General features: G+C 51.6%; 5 protein-coding genes and 2 non-coding genes across 7 annotated transcripts; 4 read left to right on the forward strand and 3 right to left on the reverse strand.

The window, feature by feature from the left end:
- Window positions 1-513: 513 nt before the first annotated feature.
- On the reverse strand, window positions 514-3,425 carry ATEG_04046 (uncharacterized protein; the record flags this gene model as incomplete). The annotated part of the gene is made up of 3 exons (XM_001213224.1): window positions 514-540; window positions 689-3,277; window positions 3,348-3,425. 3 exons carry the CDS (start codon window positions 3,423-3,425, stop codon window positions 514-516), a joined length of 2,694 nt encoding a protein of 897 aa, XP_001213224.1.
- A 457-nt stretch (window positions 3,426-3,882) lies between these two features.
- Window positions 3,883-4,674, forward strand: ATEG_04047 (uncharacterized protein; the record flags this gene model as incomplete). The annotated part of the gene is made up of 4 exons (XM_001213225.1): window positions 3,883-4,027; window positions 4,079-4,137; window positions 4,189-4,307; window positions 4,380-4,674. The coding sequence occupies 4 exons, from the start codon at window positions 3,883-3,885 to the stop codon at window positions 4,672-4,674; spliced, it is 618 nt and encodes a 205-aa protein (XP_001213225.1).
- A 4,528-nt stretch (window positions 4,675-9,202) lies between these two features.
- Window positions 9,203-15,078, forward strand: ATEG_04048 (ion-transporting P-type ATPase SPF1; the record flags this gene model as incomplete). The annotated part of the gene is made up of 8 exons (XM_001213226.1): window positions 9,203-9,355; window positions 9,422-9,526; window positions 9,593-9,990; window positions 10,065-10,129; window positions 10,197-10,569; window positions 11,075-14,378; window positions 14,432-14,568; window positions 14,619-15,078. The coding sequence occupies 8 exons, from the start codon at window positions 9,203-9,205 to the stop codon at window positions 15,076-15,078; spliced, it is 4,995 nt and encodes a 1,664-aa protein (XP_001213226.1).
- Window positions 15,079-15,501: 423 nt separating this feature from the next.
- On the forward strand, window positions 15,502-17,837 carry ATEG_04049 (putative vacuolar segregation protein (Pep7); the record flags this gene model as incomplete). Its single annotated transcript, XM_001213227.1, has 6 exons — window positions 15,502-15,771; window positions 15,884-16,278; window positions 16,351-16,439; window positions 16,493-16,867; window positions 16,918-17,137; window positions 17,195-17,837. 6 exons carry the CDS (start codon window positions 15,502-15,504, stop codon window positions 17,835-17,837), a joined length of 1,992 nt encoding a protein of 663 aa, XP_001213227.1.
- Window positions 17,838-18,210: 373 nt separating this feature from the next.
- Window positions 18,211-18,283, reverse strand: ATEG_10543. The gene has a single exon. It is a non-coding gene; the product is annotated as a tRNA-Lys (tRNA).
- A 701-nt stretch (window positions 18,284-18,984) lies between these two features.
- ATEG_10537 lies at window positions 18,985-19,057 on the forward strand. Its single transcript has one exon. It is a non-coding gene; the product is annotated as a tRNA-Lys (tRNA).
- A 199-nt stretch (window positions 19,058-19,256) lies between these two features.
- On the reverse strand, window positions 19,257-21,334 carry yvc1 (putative potassium ion channel Yvc1; the record flags this gene model as incomplete). The annotated part of the gene is made up of 5 exons (XM_001213228.1): window positions 19,257-19,690; window positions 19,744-19,884; window positions 19,940-20,874; window positions 20,926-21,253; window positions 21,319-21,334. The coding sequence occupies 5 exons, from the start codon at window positions 21,332-21,334 to the stop codon at window positions 19,257-19,259; spliced, it is 1,854 nt and encodes a 617-aa protein (XP_001213228.1).
- Between the last annotated feature and the right edge of the window lie 37 nt (window positions 21,335-21,371).

The raw sequence follows: 21,371 nt of genomic DNA on the forward strand, positions 1-21,371 counted from the left end.
TAACAATATCACTCGCTGTTCAGTACACATCAGAATGCCGGTCACTGAAACAATGCTGTTTGCCAACTTCAATGGACGATTCGGATATCATCCGGCCGACTTTCTTGAAGTCGATCGATTTCCGAAGCAATACTCATCACCCACTGATCCTTCTCGACCCGAGTCCGAGCTTTGAACACGATCGTGCGTCCATGCGCACCTAGCGCGGTGACTTGTTTCAGTTTTCGTGTCGTCTGGCCCCGTTTTCCTAGCCCCTGTGCCCGGAAGTAATTCTTCTTCAACGGCTGCCAGACCACGAACGTAATGGCAGTGTCCTCATCGCTGCTGGTGAACACGTCCGAAGACAGGTAGACTCGAGGCAGAGTACGATGACCGGGAGTACGATGACCGGGACGGTTGCTATCGAACGTTTGATTGGAGTACAGGAGATCAGACTCGGTGACAAGACCAGAATATACGTAACAGTCACTCAGGTCGATACTCGTCTCAAAGGATGAATGTATGTGGGGTATCTCAACGCCGTTGCGTTTTCTCAATGAGCTGTGGAAGATTAGAAGCTTCCCGTCAGCTAACACAACATCACAACGCTTGAAGGTTGCATGTCGACGGGGTTTCCGGTAAAGCTGCCCGGACATCTGGTACGCTCAATTAGAATCACCATTACCGGCGAGGGGTTGAATCAACGAACCTTTATCGCTCGACACCCAAACAACGAACACATGTTGTGTATGAACGGCGATGCCTCTGCCTTCTTGACCTCCCACTTCTTTGCACGCTGGCCGATGATAGATTCCAAGTCTTCGTCAATTTCGAGGATATCCAAGTTCCGTTTCCGAACGAGTTTGTGCTCAGCTGCATCCGCAGCAACTCGGGCCTTCCAGTATCGGACCAAAGCATCAAGCCTTTTCATCCACTCAAGTTTTGTGTCTTTGTTATATGTCTGAAATCGGGCAACAAGTCCATTGTCAAGCACCAACTCAAACGTCCTATCATCTTCAAAGCTCTGGGTTGCGCCGTCATCTCGATGTGTGTCCGTCGCTTCTGGATGGAATCTAACATCGGGAGGCCCTTCACCAATATTCGGATCAGCTGGACAGCTATCGCGCTGTACATGCCGTATGTCCTGCACCCGGCATAGGTCTATGTGGCCGTCTGCGTTGCAGATGTTGTGAAGGTGTCTCTGCAATAGCGCGTAAGCCTCCTGGTCGTGCGACTTGATATGCACTTTGTTTCCACTGGACAGCCACGTTATCTCACCGTTTACCACGGGAAACGGGTCGACAGGATATGAAAGCGGCATCTGGTCCAATATCTCTTGTGTCGAAGGTATTTCTGACTCGCTCGGACAGAGCCTTGACGGGGCAGGAGGTAGTGCTTTCGCTGGTCTGCAGAAAAACAGGTAGCGGTCTTGAGTGAAGAAGTATAGGCGTTTGTAGAACATCTTATTCATCCGTTGATGAACACCTCTCTGCGATGTCAGCCGGATCAGGAACCCTTCGACAGGCTCAGGCTCATCTTCTTTCACGTCACCTTGATTCACAAAGGTGCAATAATGTTGTCGTGGTCGAAGCTCCAACTCATGAGTAGTTTGCATCCCAAGTGCCCCGTACATCTTCTCCTCCCGCACGCCGTATATCCACTCCAACCTATCGTACCTTTTCCATGCAAGACCCATCCGTCCGGCCTTAGACCAGTCCTCTAGCACGTCCGCCCATTCAGAATGCTTGCCCAGCATCTCCATGCACCCACGGATAATGCTGGCAGCAGCGACTTTCCTTCGCTTCGCTAGTCTTGCGAGTATATCATCCTCATTGTCCTCATCTTCGTGTTCGGAGCCAGTCTCTGGCTGCTCAAAAGGATGCTTGAATATCAGGGAGACCCCAAGATGCGGAACATTGATTGGAAGCGAGGTCGGACGCTGCCATCCCAAAGAGAGGCATAGAGATGTATACCATTCAACCGCATGGGCCGTGGATCTAGGCCGCACGATGTAAATCCGGGTTCCACGTTTGCAAGGCCCCCATATAACAATAGACTTGTCCAGTGACGAGTACAGGTTTACCCTCGTTTGCTTGCGGCCGAGAAGAATTTCATAGTGCGGCGACACTCTTCCGCCTTTCTTCTGTATCTCCGGGATGACACGCGTTTTGTACATCTGGAGCGAGAACGGTGCTTCTTTGTCGGAGTTCACACGGCAAACCACAAGGAACTCTCGCCAATTGTCTGCCACCCGGGATTCCATGCGCAAACTGTCATTCTCCGTATAGTCATCCGGAAGGTCCTGCCGAGTCTCCTCGACGCGGACCAGCATGTTCTCGGCCCTGATTATCTCGCCTTCCTGGAGTTTTCGGTGGAATCGAAGATTGTCCGAGATCAGGCCATGCGTTTTTGACAAACGGGACCGAATGCGTCGTTTCTTGTCCAGGAAGTTGTCGTCCAAGTTGAACTTCGCAGCTCGCCTAGTGAGAGAAAGCCTGGAACTCGTTGACTCTCGCCGGCGGTCTTCATTATTGTCGTTTGCCTCATCGAGCTCGCTCTGCGGCTCCTGGTGGTCCAAATCCGTGGAAGGTGCTTCACTGAGTCTGCCTTTCCCTTTGAGCCCTGGACTGGGCCTTAGTAACGGTGTCGTGGACCCGTGATCGCTAGGAGGTGCCTTGGGACTCGACTGACTGGCTTCATAATGAGTGGAGGAGATGCTCGGCACCTGAAGTTGCTGTGGAGTAATGAGTAGCCCTGTACTCAGCCCACTTCCATGTTCGACTGGGGTGTGCCGGACGACAGACGACTCAGGACGCGTCTCTCTTGCGGTGAAATAGGATGAGGAATCTCCTTCTCTAGTAGGGTGATCTCCACTGTGCTCACTTCCGTTGGGCGAGGAAAGACCACCTGAATCGGATGTTGGAAGAGTTTGGGCAGCCCCCAGAGGCTCATTCAATGTCCGAAGCCGACTAGATGGGCGAATTGTTCTCTGACTGCTAGGTTCGCTCTCTTGTTCGGCTTCTTCCCCTTCTTCCTCTGTTGTCTCCCCTTGATCCTGGTCTTGGTCTTGCTCCTCTTGGTCCGCGGTCGGCAGTTGCAATTCGGAGATGTCTGGGTTTGCGGCGGAAGGATTGACTTGCGTTTCGGCAGAGAAAGTGACGGTCCTCGAAGTATAGTTTCTGAACTTTATTCTCGTCTTATACCAAGATTTCCGGTGGTTTTGCAGCCAGCCTTTGGGAATAGGACCAATAAAGAATCGTCTACTGGTCAGGTGCAGATGATCGGCCGATGCATATCGCTGGAAGATGTGTCAACTCGAGGGATACCGTGCGGAATGTGGGGATAAAAAGGTACGCAAATAAACTCACCAGCTGTTCGAGTGTATAGAATTCCGATTCGGTGTCATGGCAGCAACCGTGAGATGTGTTACGTGGATCCGTCTCCATTCCGGTGCTGACATGCTGATCAGCGGGTGAGTGCGTGCTCATGGCACTCGACGATCGCCAGAACGGCAGGAGTTAGACCAGCATGAAGGGAGAAACAGCCCTGGTGAGTACAATGGGGAGAGAGATCAATCCTGCGCGACAAGCGTCTTATGCCTGTTGAGAAAGGGAGGAGAGACTCAGCTGCTCAGGAACAATAGAGTTTCCCTTTCCCTGGGGTCGATGACGTCGATGTCGGACTCACCCCGTGACTGTGCCCTGTTTGCTCTGTTTGCGTCAGGGGGCGGCGGAGACCCGCTCCTGATGCTTCACCGCTTGCGTGTCCCGCTCCCGGCGGTGTGGCCGTTGTTGATAACTGTCCACATAGCTGTTGCCCCTCCACTCTGTCCTTCTCCCATATCTCATACTCAACATCTTCATTGTTTCAATCTCTCTCTCTTGAACAATTCACCGAATCAACATGTCTGCTGCTATCCCTCCCGGTGGTACTTGGTTCGACACCATCAAGCGCTCTTTCGCTGATGTCCCCATTGATGCCGGCAACGATGATGGAATCTCGACCACCGAATTCCTCGAAGCCGCTGAATCCTTAGTGGCTCTGTTTGGTACGTGGTCTATAGAAGTCCGTGGGTTGGATATTTACTAATTCCTCGAAGATGTCCTTGGTTCCGCTGCCTTCAGTCCTGTCAAGAGCGATCTCACTGGCAACATCAAGGTCTGTCTTCCTCTCGCGAACTCAGAATTACATGCGCCTAATACCCTACAGAAAGTCAGAGACCGGCAGCTGGCTGCCCCTGGTGAGTCTGAGACTCTCCAGGCCCTCGTCGTGAACGAATTGAAGACCAAGAAGCACGTTGCTACTGAGGGCCTCGTGTGGCTTGTCCGGTATAGTCTCCACCACAGTGTTTTGCATATAGTGTCTATTCATCGGTTTTCTAATCATTGCACTTTTGATAGGGGTCTTGACTTCACCGCCCAGTCTCTCCGCCACAACATCGACAACTCCTCCTCCGAACTCTCTGAATCCTTCCGTAGTGCCTACGGAAACACCCTCAAGCCTCACCACTCCTTCGTGATCAAGCCCATCTTCTCGGCCGCCATGTCCGCTACCCCTTACCGGAAGGACTTCTACGCCAAGCTGGGCAGCGACCCCGAGAAGGTTAGTGCCGCGCTGACGCGTGAGGTCGAGGCTCTGGAGAAGAGAGTCAACATCCTGAAGGGCTTCCAGTCCCGCAAGGAAGCCCAGTGGTAGATATATTTTTCGCGAACATGTATAAAGCCGTCTTTCTGCGAAACAACGGCGCAGTGCATAGCATTCTGAGCGTGTAACCTTTCAGTCTATGTATATATTCTAAAATATATGTATCAGATTTCTCTGGCGCGATCTCCTGCCCCCGGCTGTTCCTTTTGGAGAGTTGTATTGAGACTCTACAGACGGCCCACAGATACCGATAGGCTTATTAAGGTAGACACCAAGCAAGCTGTTGGGTTCTGGTCATCGCATGTGTGCATTTGTCTGACGCACGGAACGTAGATATTGACGTAAGGGACATGTCCGAGTACCAGCCCATGATCACGCATCATGTCTTTTACACATCCAGAGCTGAAATGCAAGACTAGTCGGCTCAGAAGCAGGTGTCCTCCGAAACGAATCTCTTATGTGCGGTCTCATAAGCAGGCTTGGTGTTCTGTGTCTACTTACTTAACTGCCAGAGCATAGATGTTTAATTTCAAGCAAGGATTCTTGACTTGGGATGCTTTGTCATACATACAAGTGACTTATAGATATATATCATCCAGCGACCCAGCAAAGTATTACCAGGACATCTTGTCTATTCTATATGTAACAGCACTGTATATATATATATATAGTGTATACGCACAGATGATTGTCATCCCTCCCGCAAGAAGGGGTAGTCAAGCCCATCGCGGTCTTGCGAAGGACAAAACATGGGCTATCCCATTGTCCGGCAAAAAGTGTAGATCTAGATCGATAAGACAAAGCCTGAGATAAGCTTCCCCTGCGTACAGAGTAGGTGGATGGGAGTATCCTATTGGGCTGTTCTATTTTGAGCCCACGGCATTGACGGGGAAGTGACACAGTTATTTACGCGAGCGACCTTAGATGAAAATGCCACAATGGATCACTTATTCTTCAAGACAGACCTCAGCCAGCGTAATTGGAACAAGACTGTCATCCGTCGGTATAGACAGAAACTAGAGCCTTAGTAGCTAAATAATGACTAGGTATATCCACCGTGTCGGCAAAATGAAGCTAAAGAGCCCCCTATACCTATCTACCTAGCGGAATTCAAGAGAAGGGAGCCCACTCTGTCTCCACAATCTGTGACTTGGAGCGTGGCTAGTCTGTTAGATATCGGATATCAAAGGGGATTCCTGAGCCGGCCGGGTACACTTTTGCCGGCAGATGGTTTTAATTATTCTCTATCTTCGCTTCCCAACACTCTACGACCCTAAAATAAGAATGTGGCAGGTCTAACAAAAGCGTATAAATATCTAAAAGCCGTTTTTCTCTAAATTGAACACCAAGTATCCGTAAGACGGCGAATCACAAAAATAGGGACGGTGAGGTCTCCCTACATGGCCAATGATTCTCCTCCTGATGTTGTTAGCTACCGATTTCCCCTTGGGCTTTCTTCGGCACCAACCTTCCGGAAGCTCCTCTCTCTAGCCCAGGAATACGGAGAATACATCCACTCCTCAGCCATATGCTTTCCCCAGTGACTCCATCGGGTATTCCCCATTCTGCCCTAACGATCACGGGCCGACTGGCGAAAAGCGGTTCTGGAGCCGTTGAAGTTGAAAAGCTACTAAAGTTGCTAAAACAGCAGCCCCAGGCGGGATACCATACTAAAGTCTGATCCAGTGAGTCCAGGACACACGTGTCGAGTCTTGGTCAGAAAGAGCCTTTACTCGATCGGTTGAAATCTATACATGGACATTTAACCACCTCGAACCACATCAAGGTCATCTTGACTATGAGGTTTCAATGATGGATACACATCGATCGATCCCAGGAAACTGGGCGGCACGGTTCGCTCGCTGGGTATCTCGATTCTAGTTCATGTTGTTATAATTGGATCGGCAGTTTTGTTTAATTGCTGTGGATATCAACACCAGATTAAGTGGAGTAGAATGTTTTCAACGAGTATGTACTAGGCTAAGCGACGATGGAAGGCAGCGAGAGGCCCCATCCACCGACGGAGCCCTCCGTCTCTTCATAAGCGGGGTGGAAGAGAGGAATAGAAGCAGTAATGATATAACCCCAATTCCACCAGAGCAGGAACTATATTCATGATTACTGTTTGACAGCATAGAACGTACCAGAATTGCTAGCGGTCAAAGCAAATGTTTCACAGACAATGTGTCGCCAGGCTGAATATCAACGGATCAACAAGGTGAGTCCATATGGATTCTATGGGAAGCCACAGGGAACCCGCTGGGGACCCCCTGGTGTTGCACCGATAATCGCCCGTCGGCAGGTCCCGGCAGTCTACTCCGTACGTAACCTGACGGTCGTGCCATGTTTCATCCATATGCAGACTGGCACCTGTCATGCCGCCAGCCATTATTATTTAATAGGGAGTCCTCTGTCCTTTCATGAAGAGAAAACATGCAACCCATACGATGGAGACGATAAATAGCTCGATTTGGGAAGAATAATACTGATACCTGACTTTGACTCTCCCCGTGTCATGTCTTGTCTTCGATCTTGCGACCATTGCTGTGCTCGACTCCCATGGTAGGATCAACAAGAGCACAAAAGGGGTAGAACTCCCTTACAGACCTAAAGCTAAGTACTGACTCGCTGAGGCTGAAAAAAAAGATAGGGCAATGCAAGTCATGATCTAGAAAACCAAGTCTTTGGCTTCTGACTACTCCGTACTACTATCCGGGCGGGGCCCACGAGGACATGTTCCTAACGAAGCACGATGCACCGGTCAATCCCTACTTGTTCGGCGATAGGCGACGAAGAAGGACTGCCGATCTCAGGATCGAGTTGGATGAAGGTCCCATGTGTGATCGGGATCGGCAACAGCACGCGATGCGGCGACGACGACTTGAAATTATTTACTACCACAGTGTCCTTGGGATATTATCATCATCGTGAGGGCTGTAGATGACATTTCCCCCTGTACTATTATTGACAACGGTCGCACTCCACCGATATGGCCTACCTACTAATCTCCGTTCATCATGACTCGCCAAGATGAAAAAGGTATGTACTTGTAAAGAATGATTTTTCTCCAGATTTCCTGCGTTAGTCATCGTAGGGCTTACCCCTATGAAGGGTAGGAATGAAGTAAAAATGTCATCCCAAATTGCAACCCTGATTCACCTATTATTATTATTATTATTATTATTATTATTATTATTATTATTATTATTACTATTACTATTACTATTATTGTTATTTGCCATTGTGTGGTACTAGATTCTCCCTTCTTCCACATGTGAACATGGAATAAAAGACTCCCGATCATCAAATCACTGGACAGAGCCAAGGGGTATTTGCTTGGCGGAACATAGTCTGGTGGGTTCATACGACCAGCTCGGGGCCCTAGAACAGACCACAATCCCCGATCTATGCCTAGGCACATGGGAACCGAGATGAGAAGAAAACTGGCGTCGCCCATTGCAGAGTACCTTTTTCTACAGAGAAAAAGAGGACAATAATAGAGAACATGGCGACACCACCATCATCTTACCACGGAATTACTATTACCTTATAGGAACCACTGGGTGAGATCCTCGTAACGGATATCGTCGACTTTATTTAGCACGAGGCCTGGCTGGCGTGGATCCTCGTCAGGCCTCCCCAAGGAACCAACGACTCCCTACAACCGGAGTGCCCGCTTCGGCCCTCGGTGCTTTATCCTAACTGGACGACTGGTGCGGACGCAGGGGATTTGGTGTCGCAGCTTTCGTCTCCGCGCACACACTTGCGTACGGAGATCCGATGAACCATCCCGTTCTAGGGTGTCCGTGTTACGGCCAGCCCACTTAACCCACTCGACCTTCTGTTTCTACATTTCCTGTTCCTGGAAAGCGTACCACGCCGTCCATGTGCCTTTCCATAGCCTCTGCGTTCGATTTGAGTCTGAGAGCGGCCCCATCCGCTTCCCTGTCGAGCGGGCCAATGTCGCATGTCACGACGTACATGCAAGAAACGCTATTTGAAAATACAATATAGAATCCAACGGAAGGGAAGCAGGGACATCCCGGGTATGTTGCCGCTGCCGAACGTCAAAGGTCAAAGCGCATGTTTCTAGAACAATGGCGCCTGCAATCCATGTCGGAAAATCCGTATCCTGCGGTCTCGTTGGTCACTACTACATCCGGGCTTAGCGGTGGTGGCAGTATTTGCCTCCTCTCGACAATAATCTCATACCACCGTCTCCACCGACTTGCCAGCAAGTGGCACCTGGAGTACGGCTCCAGTCGGCTCTTGGGTGCCACTAGTTATTGCTTGCCACTGAATCCCGTCGTAGAAAGCGAATCAACCAGACGCTTGTTTAGCGTTGAACTCTCTTTTTCTCGCGCTTTGCTTTCCTCTCCCCCTAAAACGGGCCTAATCCGCCTAGAACGACCCTGTCCCGAAGGCCTGTCAGTCGTGCTACTAAATAATAATCATATACTCAGTTCCTTCTTCCCATGGTTCCCTGAGTCGCCTCCCCTGGGGAAACCATGTCACTGGGACTGCTATATATTATTATGAACCCTGCTTGATCTAATCAAGCACTCCACCGTGTGTCAACATGGCCGAACTCGAGGGCCGCAGTTTGTCCATCTTCGTCGTCACCATCGTCTTTTTGGCCCTCTCGTTCATCTCCGTCTGCCTACGATGCTTCGTTCGGCTCCGACTGGTGCGCGCCTTTGGGTGGGATGATGCCCTCATGGTGTTTGCGATGGTATGTTGTTGCGATCCGCCTGATTTCATGGTCAGTCTACTGATCGCGTGTTGTTCTTGCTTTCAGGCTTTAAATATCTTGTTCGCATTATGTGGAATAACCGGGGCATGTTACGGTCTCGGGCATAAACTCCTCGAGCTCACAGAACATGAGAAGAAAACCGCCATGTTTGTATGTTTTCTCCCCCGGACATGGTTCTCCCTCCCACCCGGTCTCGGTGTCTAACAGGTTCAACAGTGGTGGTGGCTTGGCCAGACAACCTATGTTTTCACCTGTGTCGTCGCCAAAATCTCCATCGCATTGGCCCTTCTCCGTCTCACCGTCGCAAAGGCGCACACGATCCTCCTATGGACCGTCATCGCTCTATCAACCGCGGTTGGCCTCGTGTTCTGGTTTGTGTTGACGTTGCAGTGCCATCCCGTCGACTATTTCTGGAGGCGAGTGGAGCCTAAAGTCTTTGGCACTGGGAAATGCTTAGACGTCGATATCCTCATCGACATCGCCTATCTCTACAGTGTCATTGCAACGGTCTGCGACTTTATCCTGGGTCTTCTGCCTATCGCTCTGGTGTGGAACTTGCAGATGACACCCAAGACAAAAGCTGCCCTAGCTGGTATCTTGAGTATGGGATGCATGTAAGTCTATACTCCGTAGTCAGCCCCTAGCACACCCCGATAGGCTTCCTGTTGCTGACTCTCTTGCGTGTTAGTGCGAGCGCGGCTGTCATTGTCCGTATACCCTACCTCCATACCTACAAAGACCCCGAGTTCCTCTGTGAGTTGCCCTACTGAACCGACAATATCGTACGAGAACATTGTCGTCTAATGATCATCCGATATAGACGCGACTGCCGAAATCTCAATCTGGTCGAACGTTGAGGCTGGCCTCGGCATCACCGCAGGAAGTCTCGTCACTCTGCGGCCCCTCTTCCGCTGGTTTAGGGGGACTACCTATGGCGGTACACACAGCATCAAGCCCACCGCGGGCAGTATGCCGTTGTCCAGCATGAACGGCACACATCCATCCCGACAGGACCCATCCGCGACGAAGTTTTGGCGTCCCGACCTGGATCCGGAGGACTCGCGCGGAGTGATCACAACCATTCAGACGTCGCGGACAAGCCGAAACAGCAGCCAGGAGGACTTGTATCCCAGACAGGCGTCCCTGCCTGGGGTCAACGTACACAAGTCTTTCCTTGTAACATCAGATGAGATGTAGAAAAAAAGTATAATTTAAATGAGTGAATGAATTGATCTTTCATTTGTTCTGTCATGATTGAGCTGTACTTTGTAGATTTTTGGGTCTGTACATGGAGAGCATCAACGAGGTGCACAATGTACTCTGATAGAACAAAGGCGAATCCGGGAAAACTCGCGGACCGTTCGGAGTGGCTTCAGGTCTGGCACGTGGGGCTGGCCAATAGGCGCGCGGCGCTGGACCTTCACCTTCACAGGCGGCGAACTCAGCGGAAGGAAATTTGGACCGTTGAGGTGGCTTCTTTGGCAGCATCTTTCCCCATCAGCTCTTTTGCTCTTTTGCAAAAGCCCAACACGAACTGTCCCTCCTGCCAAACACCTTCGCTTCCTATGGTGCATTGAATTCGCTCTCTCAGCCCTCCCTATCTCCCGTTGTTTGACCTCCGGTGTCGACATTCGCGTGTCACCATGTAAGTTAACCATCATCACCCATATCCACCCTCTCGACTAACCTGGTCTCCAGGGCCAAACTCGTGGATGACCCTCAGATTCAATATGCGTCGCTTCACAATCCCCTTCCTCGTCAGCTACACACTTACGTATGGCCGTTCATAATCGTCTGGCCTGCTTTCCTCGCCTTCTACCTCTCTCCTGAGCGCTACGATACATACATCCAGGGCCAGGAATGGACGTTCGTGTGGGTTGCTTCGATCATTACGGCACAGTCTCTCCTTTGGTTGATGACCAAATGGAATATCAACATCAGGACGTTGTTCACCACGACCAAGGCCAGGTCTCTCGACTCCGCCCAGCTCATCAAGGTGATCCCCATCGCCAACGCGGGTTCGGCGGAAATCTGTCCTCTGGTACACGAGTCCATGGGCGGTAAACGAACCATATCATTCTTATTCCAGAAACGCCGCTTTCTCTTCTACCCGGAGCGTCGATCGTTCGGCCCCTTGTCCTACGTCCTCGACGCTGAGCCCAAGCCCGCCCTCAAGACCTTCCAGCAAAGCGAGGGATTCACCACGAAGGCGGAAGTCGAAAACACCCAACACCATTATGGCGACAATACCTTCGATATCCCCGTTCCCGGTTTTGTCGAGCTCTGGAAAGAACATGCTGTGGCGCCCTTCTTTGTGTTCCAGGTGTTTTGTGTTGGTTTGTGGATGCTGGATGAATACTGGTACTACTCTTTGTTCACTCTCTTCATGCTGGTTGCATTTGAGAGCACAGTTGTGTGGCAGCGCCAGCGGACCCTCACCGAATTCCGCGGAATGAACATCAAGCCTTACGATGTTTGGGTATACCGTGAGCGCAAATGGCAGGAGATCACTAGCGACAAGCTTCTCCCCGGTGATCTGATGTCCGTCAACCGCACCAAGGAAGATGGCGGTGTCGCGTGCGACATCCTCCTGCTCAATGGTAGCGCTATCGTCAACGAGGCCATGCTTTCTGGCGAGAGCACGCCCCTCCTGAAAGAATCGATTCAGCTCCGCCCCGGAGATGATCTCATTGAGCCAGATGGATTGGACAAGAATGCTTTCGTTCACGGCGGTACCAAGGTGCTGCAGATCACTCATCCCAACACGAACACGGAAGACTCGGAGAAGTCGCAAAAGGCCACCTCGAAGGTTCCTCCCCCGCCCGACAATGGCGCGGTGGGTGTTGTGGTGAAGACCGGCTTTGAAACCAGCCAGGGTAGCCTGGTTCGTACCATGATCTATTCGACAGAGCGCGTCTCCGCCAACAATGTCGAGGCTCTGCTCTTCATTCTCTTCCTGCTCATGTTTGCGCTCGCCGCTGCGTGGTACGTGTGGCAGGAGGGTGTTGCAAAGGACCGCAAAAGATCCAAATTGCTCCTGGACTGTATCCTCATCGTTACGAGTGTCGTGCCCCCCGAGCTGCCTATGGAACTCAGCCTGGCTGTCAACACCAGTCTGGCTGCCCTCAGCAAGTTTGCGATCTTTTGCACGGAGCCCTTCCGCATCCCGTTCGCCGGTCGTGTTGATGTCGCTTGCTTCGATAAGACTGGTACACTGACAGGCGAAGACCTTGTCGTCGACGGTATTGCAGGACTCTCCCTTGGACAGCAGGGCGCCAAAGTCGGAAAGGACGGTGCTCATACGGAGCTCGCCAAAGGGTCTAGCATTGGACTCGACACGACTCTTGTCCTTGCGAGTGCGCACGCGTTGGTCAAGTTGGACGAGGGCGAGGTCGTTGGTGATCCCATGGAGAAGGCTACGTTGCAGTGGCTTGGCTGGACTCTGGGTAAGAACGATACGCTTATGTGCAAGAATCAGCCCGCTCAGAGCTCTCGTTCGCTCGAGTCTGTTCAGATCAAAAGACGGTTCCAGTTTTCCTCCGCCCTCAAGCGTCAGAGCACCATCGCGACTGTAACACACAATGACCGCAAGACATCCAAGAAGTCTAAGTCGACATTTGTGGGTGTAAAGGGTGCTCCCGAGACCATCCGGTCCATGCTGGTCAACACTCCTCCGGGCTATGAGGAAACCTTCAAATACTTTACCCGCAATGGTGCCCGTGTCCTTGCCCTCGCCTATAAGTACCTCTCGCCCGAGGCGGAACTGTCTCAAAGTCGTGTCAACAACTTCGTTCGGGAGGAGGTCGAGTCTGAGCTGACTTTCGCTGGCTTCCTTGTCCTGCAATGTCCTTTGAAGGATGATGCCATCAAGGCCGTGCGCATGCTGAACGAGAGCAGTCACCGTGTTGTCATGATCACCGGTGACAACCCCCTGACCGCTGTTCATGTGGCACGTCAAGTCGAAATTGTGGATCGCGACGTCTTGATTCTGGATGCTCCTGAAAACGACGTGTCTGGCACAAGACTGGTCTGGCGAAGCATTGATGATAAATTTAACCAAGACGTGGACCCTACTCAGAACCTGGACTCCGAAATCTTGAGAACCAAGGATATCTGTGTCACTGGCTATGCTCTTGCTAAATTCAAAGGCCAGAAGGCTTTTGCCGAGCTCCTGCGTCACACTTGGGTCTACGCCCGTGTCTCTCCCAAGCAGAAGGAAGATATTCTCCTTGGCCTTAAGGATGCTGGATACACGACTCTGATGTGTGGTGACGGTACCAACGACGTTGGAGCTCTCAAGCAGGCCCACGTTGGCGTTGCGCTTTTGAATGGATCTCAGGACGATCTTAACCGAATCGCTGAACACTACCGGAACACGAAGATGAAGGAAATTTATGAGAAGCAGATCGCCATGATGCAGCGGTTCAATCAGCCAGCCCCGCCCGTCCCTGCGCAAATCGCTCATTTGTATCCTCCCGGTCCCGGAAACCCGCACTACCAGAAGGCCATTGAAAGAGAGGCGCAGAAGAAGGGTGCCGCTGCTGCTGCAAATGCTCAGAATCAAGCTGAAGAGATCCCCACCATCACCTCTCCTGGCGCGCAGGCTCTCCAGCAGTCAAACTCCCACCAGACGCCCCACCAGCAACGCCAGCAACAGGCCGCCCAGGCCGCCGCCGGCTTTGCCGATAAGCTCACCGCGTCCATGATGGAGCAGGAGCTGGATGACAGCGAGCCCCCAACTATCAAGCTTGGTGATGCCTCTGTCGCTGCCCCGTTCACCAGTAAATTGGCCAATGTCATTGCGATCCCCAACATTCTCCGTCAGGGCCGCTGTACTCTTGTCGCGACCATTCAAATGTACAAGATTCTTGCCCTGAACTGCTTGATTAGCGCGTACAGTTTGAGTGTCATTTACCTTGATGGAATCAAGTTTGGAGATGGCCAGGTGACGATTAGCGGCATGCTGATGAGCGTCTGCTTCCTTTCCATCTCTCGCGCGAAGGTATGAACCAAAGATTCAATCCCTTTCCACCATTATACTGACTGAGCTCCTAGTCCGTGGAAGGTCTGTCGAAAGAGCGGCCGCAACCGAACATTTTCAACATCTACATCATCGGATCGGTCCTTGGGCAGTTCGCCATTCACATTGTCACTTTGATCTACCTGTCCAACTATGTGTATTCTATTGAACCGTGCGTCCCCGCGTCTGTGATATCTGGATGATCACGACTAACTTTTGCAGGCGTTCATCCGACATCGATCTGGAGGGTGAATTCGAACCATCGCTGCTAAACAGCGCCATTTACCTTCTCCAGCTCATCCAGCAGATCTCTACTTTCTCCATCAACTACCAAGGCCGTCCCTTCAGAGAGTCTATCCGCGAGAACAAGGCTATGTACTGGGGTCTGGTGGCGGCCTCTGGCGTCGCCTTCTCCTGTGCCACGGAGTTCATTCCCGAGCTGAACGAGAAGCTGCGGCTTGTCCCGTTCAGCACGGAGTTCAAGCTTACTCTCACGGTCTTGATGGTCATCGACTATGCTGGATGCTGGGTCATCGAGAACGTCCTGAAACGCATGTTCAGTGATTTCCGGCCCAAGGACATTGCTGTGCGCCGTAAGGACCAACTCGAGCGGGAAGCAGCCCGGAAGGCAAGGGAAGAGATGGAGAAATTGGCCGAGGCCGAGCGGAAGAGAAAGGTTTAGACGAGTCTCTTGTGTGTGGTATGACATGCTTGGGGTGGGATTCATTGCTTTTCAGGGGTTTTGGTGATAGAAGGTCTTTTGCTTTTGCGCATTGGTGCGGGCAATGGGCTATACTTTCGATTATCTCTGTGTATTTCTGATGGTAAATAAAGCTATGTATGTAGAATCCCGAATTGATTGGATTCCGTTGCGGATGAAGCTGGTCGATGCATGTGCTGATGCCTGAGGTGTCTTTCTGCCTCAGGCCTTCGGGGCCCCTCTTTCTGAACCTCTTACGGTGAGCCTCCCCCCATTAGTTACTACTACCTACAACAATCCATCCATTCTCACTCCTCCTTCCCTCCTGCCCCTCTTCCTCCCTATATTTTTCCCTCACCAGTTGCGGGTTTTCTGGTTCCCATGCTCGCATAAATCCCCTGCACTATGTCCCGGAGGACGCTGGGTGGAGGCCGTGTCCTGGGCACCCCGAACGCTCTATCGGGCTCTCTATCATCTCCGCAGCAAAAGCCTCGGGTCCTTTCGCCTTCCGCCAGTAGCCTCTCTCTCAGTTCGCAAGCTTCGGCTTCTCAGTTCTCGACCGAAACCCAGGATCTTACATCCCGTATTTCCCTCGACAATGTCGGTACTTCCATGCCGGCTCCGCCGGCGGCTGCCGGAGCGCAACTGGCTTGTCCGATCTGCAGTGAGGAGATGGTACGCTCTCTCCCTCCCCCCCCTCTCATTGCCGCCTACCTACCTACCCGGCGTCTGCCTAGCGTGGGTATATGCTAACAGTCGTCCAGGTGACATTGCTACAGCTAAATAGGTAACTGTCGATCGTTCCGTGCAGAGAACTAGCTCGTGGCCGGCGATTAATATGCTCCGCAGACACCTCGATGACGTACACCAAAACCTGGAAGACGACCGACAGGATGAAGTCAAAGATTGGTTTAAAACCCAGATGGAGAAGGCGAGACGCTTTCAACCTCTCGCAGTCCTGAATCAGAAATTGAAGGGCCTCGATGTCTTCGAGTCCAACGAAAACCAAGCTTTTGCAGGCGCCAGCCGACCTCATGTCTCCTCACACGCTCCACCGCCCTCGGAACCACCCAGACCCCTCGACCCGGATGATATTATCACCAAGGATCACTGGCAGCCGCGCGGTCTCTACGATGTGTGCCTTGAGCCTTCGTGCGGCAAGCGGCTCAATGCCACCAACGGGTGTGTCCACTGTCGGAAGTGCGGGAAGCTATTTTGCGAGGAGCATACTATGTATCAGATGAAGCTGTCTAGATCGGCGCAGCATGAGCCGGTGCGGGGGTTATGGTGCAGGGTCTGTGAAACGTGCTACAAGTCGCGGGAAGGCTATAATGATCACAATGGTAACTTTGATCCTTTCCCTTGCGCTCCGCCGGTTATGTCTGACATTTGGTAGGGCTGGTGCGGGATCGAACGGATGCATTCAAGGCTGTGAGGAAGCAGACGGTAGACAAGGCTCTCCTGGAAGTGTCGCGGCTGGAGAAGCGGTTGACACGGCTGACCCAGCTATTGGCGAGCTTGCCACCGGAGCAGATTCAGTCCGGCGCAAACAAGCTCTGGTCCATCGCGTGGCAGAATGATCAGCGAAAAGCCCTCGAACAAACCATTGTCAGCTGGCAGGACGACGCGAGCGTCTTGAGATGTCCCTTCTGCCAGCAGGATTTCACCAGTTACACGTTTCGGAGACACCATTGCAGGACTTGCGGGCGAGTAGTCTGCGGCGATCCGACGACCGGATGCTCCACGGAGGTGCCTCTGAGCATCACGCCATGTATGATCTTCCCACGGCTTTTTGTTGATCGATGCTGACGTGCAGACTAGTGTCTCATACATCCGCGGAAAAAGCAAGCAACGCCGAGGTTATCAACATTGATGTTCGGCTGTGTAAGGAATGCAGGGCGACTCTATTTGATCGTCGGGATTTCGAAGCCGATCTGGCACGAAAACCTGCGGATGTGAGGGCTTACGAGAACCTTATGCAATTTGAAAGGGGCATTCGAATTTTGATGCCTAAGTTCCAGAAGCTCCTGGCAGCTTTACAGTACGTTAACCTACAGCATCATTGTTTTGGTGAAGGGTTTCTAACTATGCCTAACAGAGACCCCAAGCGACCACCGTCGTCTGCACAAATAGCAGAAGCTTCTAAGGTTCGCAAGAGGCTGACCGATTCGTTTGCTCAGTACGATGTCGCTGCCAGGCGAATCCGGGATTTGCCCACCGACTCTCCAACACAGAAACTTCTTCAAAAGGCAATCCATCAACAAGCGAGCAACTTCCTTCATCTTCACATGCTGCCCCTTAAGACGTTGCCGAAGATCCTGAAACACGCAACACCCAACGGACGGCTACCGAGCGCGACCAGCAGTCCCAGCAGTCCCAGTCCTTCCAGCGGTTTAAACGGAGGCCACCAACGGCAAGGTTCGGCCCTGGCATCTATCCGGTATGGAAGTGTGGCGGCGAGCGGTAGCAACAGCAGTCTGGCAAGCGATACAAGTAGCGCCATCTCGGCACTGGAGGCCGAAGAGAAGTCTTTACGGGAACGACTGATCGTACTGGAGGAGCAGAAGTTCTTTGTATCGGAGATGATCGCAGATGCCAATCGACGTCGCAAGTTCGACGAGGTGAGCAGTCTGGCCATGAACGTTGAGGACCTCACGCGGGAAATCGACCGGGTCAATGGCATGCTGAACGCGCTGGACTTTGAGGGTATCTACACCGGTGGCCAGCCCTCGGGTGCATGATTTGTTTTTCTGTGGTCCCACGCTTCTGGGACCTTTGTCGCAGGCGGGTATGTCTTTACGATGGGCTGGAATTTTCCTGTCGGGCGCTTCCTTAGGTCGGGCGTTGTGAATTTGCAATAATTGCATAGCATCGGGCGTTCCTGGGTCGGTATTGTTACTTTCCATCTATATTTCTTTCGATAATAATATGACGATATAATTCCATCTCCATTGCGTGACATCCATGGATACACCCATGTCTGGTTGTCAGCACTCTAAGTCGCGGCACATGCCAACATCCAATCCACGTCTTACCCAGCCCGCTTGCAGTATAGAGCTTCCTTTAATCAGTGGATGATGTGATACAGTAAAAAAATCGCCGTGCAAAAAGAGAAGCCGAACGCGGGGGTCGAACCCGCAACCTTGAGATTAAGAGTCTCACGCTCTGCCGATTGAGCTAGCCCGGCTCGCTTGTTGAGAGCCGGCGCGTTTTTTGACTACATGAGCCGGGACGGCACTTGCGCACTAGCGCGCGCCTCGCAGGGGCCAGTCAGCATGATATGTAGTGACACCGTCAGCTGGATGGTGCACTATCTATTGCTGCATGTAGTATATATAATATGGATAGACGGGTGTGTGTGTGTCTCAAGCAATAGGCAAAATACAAGATAATAAGAAGGGTTTTACTATGTAATTACGTTGGGCGGGTTGAGGTCACCGCGATATATATCGGAGGGCTATGCATAATGTCACGTAGTTTGACCAAGGACATTGAACCCCACACTACCAATGGAATGGAAGGCATAAGAAGTACCACTACAAGAGGGGTACATACTGACAGTTACGAGCAAACCACACCCTGCAATCTCATCACACTAGGCGGCAGATAGGATTGGATTCATAGGAGGCAACCAGCCATCGAGGTGCATCGGTCATCCAAGAGACATTCGCTCACGTCCGAAGGCAGCCAAGAAAAAGAAACCCAGAGTGATGAGAGGAAAGAGGAAAGAGGAAGATAATGAGACGCCACCTAGATGATTTCTTTATACAAACGCGTGTGGTGGCATAGATAGAGCCAACGCCTGTCTTCACGCTCAATGACATTGAAATAAATTGACTAAGGATTGTGAATATATAGTCAAAAATGGCAGCCGCTATCAACAGCTCAGCCGGGCTAGCTCAATCGGCAGAGCGTGAGACTCTTAATCTCAAGGTTGCGGGTTCGACCCCCGCGTTCGGCTTTTCTTTTTGATTTTTTGCACCATCTCCGTAGAATGGGAGAACGAACATGTCATCGACCACGAACGGATGCCGAGCAGGGCAGACACGAACTACCAACGAAGAAACACAAGGAGTTGAAGCATGGCAGTCGCGAACAGAGGAAGGCAGAACTGTATATCAAGGTGCACGCACGTATGCGACCCCGAGGTAGTAGCTAAGCTACTCACGCTCAGCGATAGTCGAACTCGACTCGCCGTTAAAACCTCCTGTAACCAACTTCTCATCGGTCAGTAGTCTGACCATCTCCGCCAGCGAATCAATCTGGGCCCTCAATTTTATTATTTCATGGGTAGCACTGTTCGCATTGATATCCGGCGTGGTCTCCTGAACAGCCTGTTTCCAGCTGTCGTCGACCTCAAAGTCGACCTCCTCGGCGATATGCTCCCATTCTTGCACATCATCATCGTCCTCCTCCCCGCGGCGGCGATTCCATCTGATTCGGCGCGCTTCGCGGACCTCCAAAGCAGCCGTGACTAGCAGAAGGGGTGAGTAGAGGACTCCCATCACTATGTCGTTCAGCTTTGCATAGTGACGACGAGGCAACCACCACTCAAACGGGATAATCAGGAAAAGGATCTCGATGAGGTTAAATGCTAAAGGCATGCCTGTTAGCTGGGCCCCATTATTAAGCGCAGAAAAGACTTACGGGGTATGAAGACGTTCTCGTCTGGTGCGCGAACGAACTGCATCGTCTTCTGGGCAAAGATTGCCATGTACTCATCCGTAGAGTTCCCAGCTATATCTTCATATGCACTGTTGTATAGTGCAATGAGAATATTTAGCAGAACTAGACGGCAGTAGTCAGTCAGCGAAACAAGATGCAGCGGGGGGTATCTCCTTACTAGTCATGACGATGAAGTTGAAAATGTAATAGAGGATTATGCCGAATGGAAATGCGAACTCCTCAAAGGTACTGAATTCTGGACTTTGCATCACACTGTTTGCCATCCCCTGAACGATCACCCTGGTGATGGGTATTTCGGGTTCAAACTGCGCCATCCCGAAGAACGCTTGGAAGAAGCCCACCAGGACGACGAAAAGAAGCGCAAAGAAGATTAAACTCTCCTTCATCATGACCCTCAACACAACAAACATGGCGCCGAAAAAGCGGAAGGAGTCGAGGTAGAGCATCATGCGCATCCAGAACATCGGTCCGGAGAAGGCCAGGAAGTTGTAGCTCATTTCGTTGAGTCTCTGTCTCTTCTCATCGCCCGCGGAGGGGGAGTGAGTCAGGGCGGCGATGCGAAGGAAGAACGATACAGCAAGAAGTGCATAAAGGGTCGAGTTGAACGCGTTCCAGAAATCAAAATAGTGCCGGCCAATCTTCCATAGTTTGGACAGCTCATCGCAAATGAACCCGAGGGTCATCACATAGAGGATCCCTTCCACAAAGTCCAGGTCTCCAGTTCGGTTGACCGTATTGATGACCTGGGTGTATAGGATGAGGTACACCAGCGAAAAGAATATCTGGCATGCATTCTGATACTGAGGAGTCCTCATCCTGTCAGGGTGGAAGTGCACAGCGAAACTGGTGTTGTCCTTGTCATGATAGGGCACGAAATTGGTCGGGTTCCCGTCTTCTTGACAGAACCAACCATTCCAGAGATAACGGATGCATTTCTGGTACCCCGAGGAGCCAATGATCCGCAAAGCATGGAGGTCCACGGCACGCTCGATCACGTTGGCAGGATGGGTTTCTTCTCCGTCTACAAAGATGGAGTATCGTTTCAACAAACAGTTGACCAAGAGGAAGTCATGGTCTTCCTCAGTTTCTATGCTGAGAAGCGTTAGTGGTGAGAAACTTAAGGAAACTGGGATGTCCGGTTACATTTTCTTCGCGATGACTTCGCAAGCAAGGGCTCGACGCTCATGGAGATCGGAATCCCAGAGCTCTTCTATGGCCTGGATTTTAAACCATCGCAGACATACGAGTAAGCCGAATAGAATGCAGCCCCGCAGATCGTCACCACCCGCAGCTTTAGCGGTCTGGACTACAGCATTGGTGATGATTTTGCTGTTGGGGTCTGTAATGATACTCTCATCGAGCTCACAGGAGATGACCTGTTCGATCTGGTACTTCAGGCGCAGAGCGACCTTGGTGACTTCCTTGGCAGGATGAGAAGCAGGGATATTGTCGGCGGCGTATGCAGGGAGCACTAAGGAGCGCGTCAGTTGGCTGGGATCCAGCTCCGTTGAAGTGGTGTTTACAATGACGACATACGTCGATGGCGTTCCATGTGAAGACGGTGACGAGCCCGGCCCCGGTCGGCAGCG

Source organism: Aspergillus terreus, genomic scaffold (assembly GCF_000149615.1).
Source record: "Aspergillus terreus NIH2624 scaffold_5 genomic scaffold, whole genome shotgun sequence".
In the NCBI taxonomy this organism is placed as follows: Eukaryota; Fungi; Ascomycota; class Eurotiomycetes; order Eurotiales; family Aspergillaceae; genus Aspergillus; species Aspergillus terreus.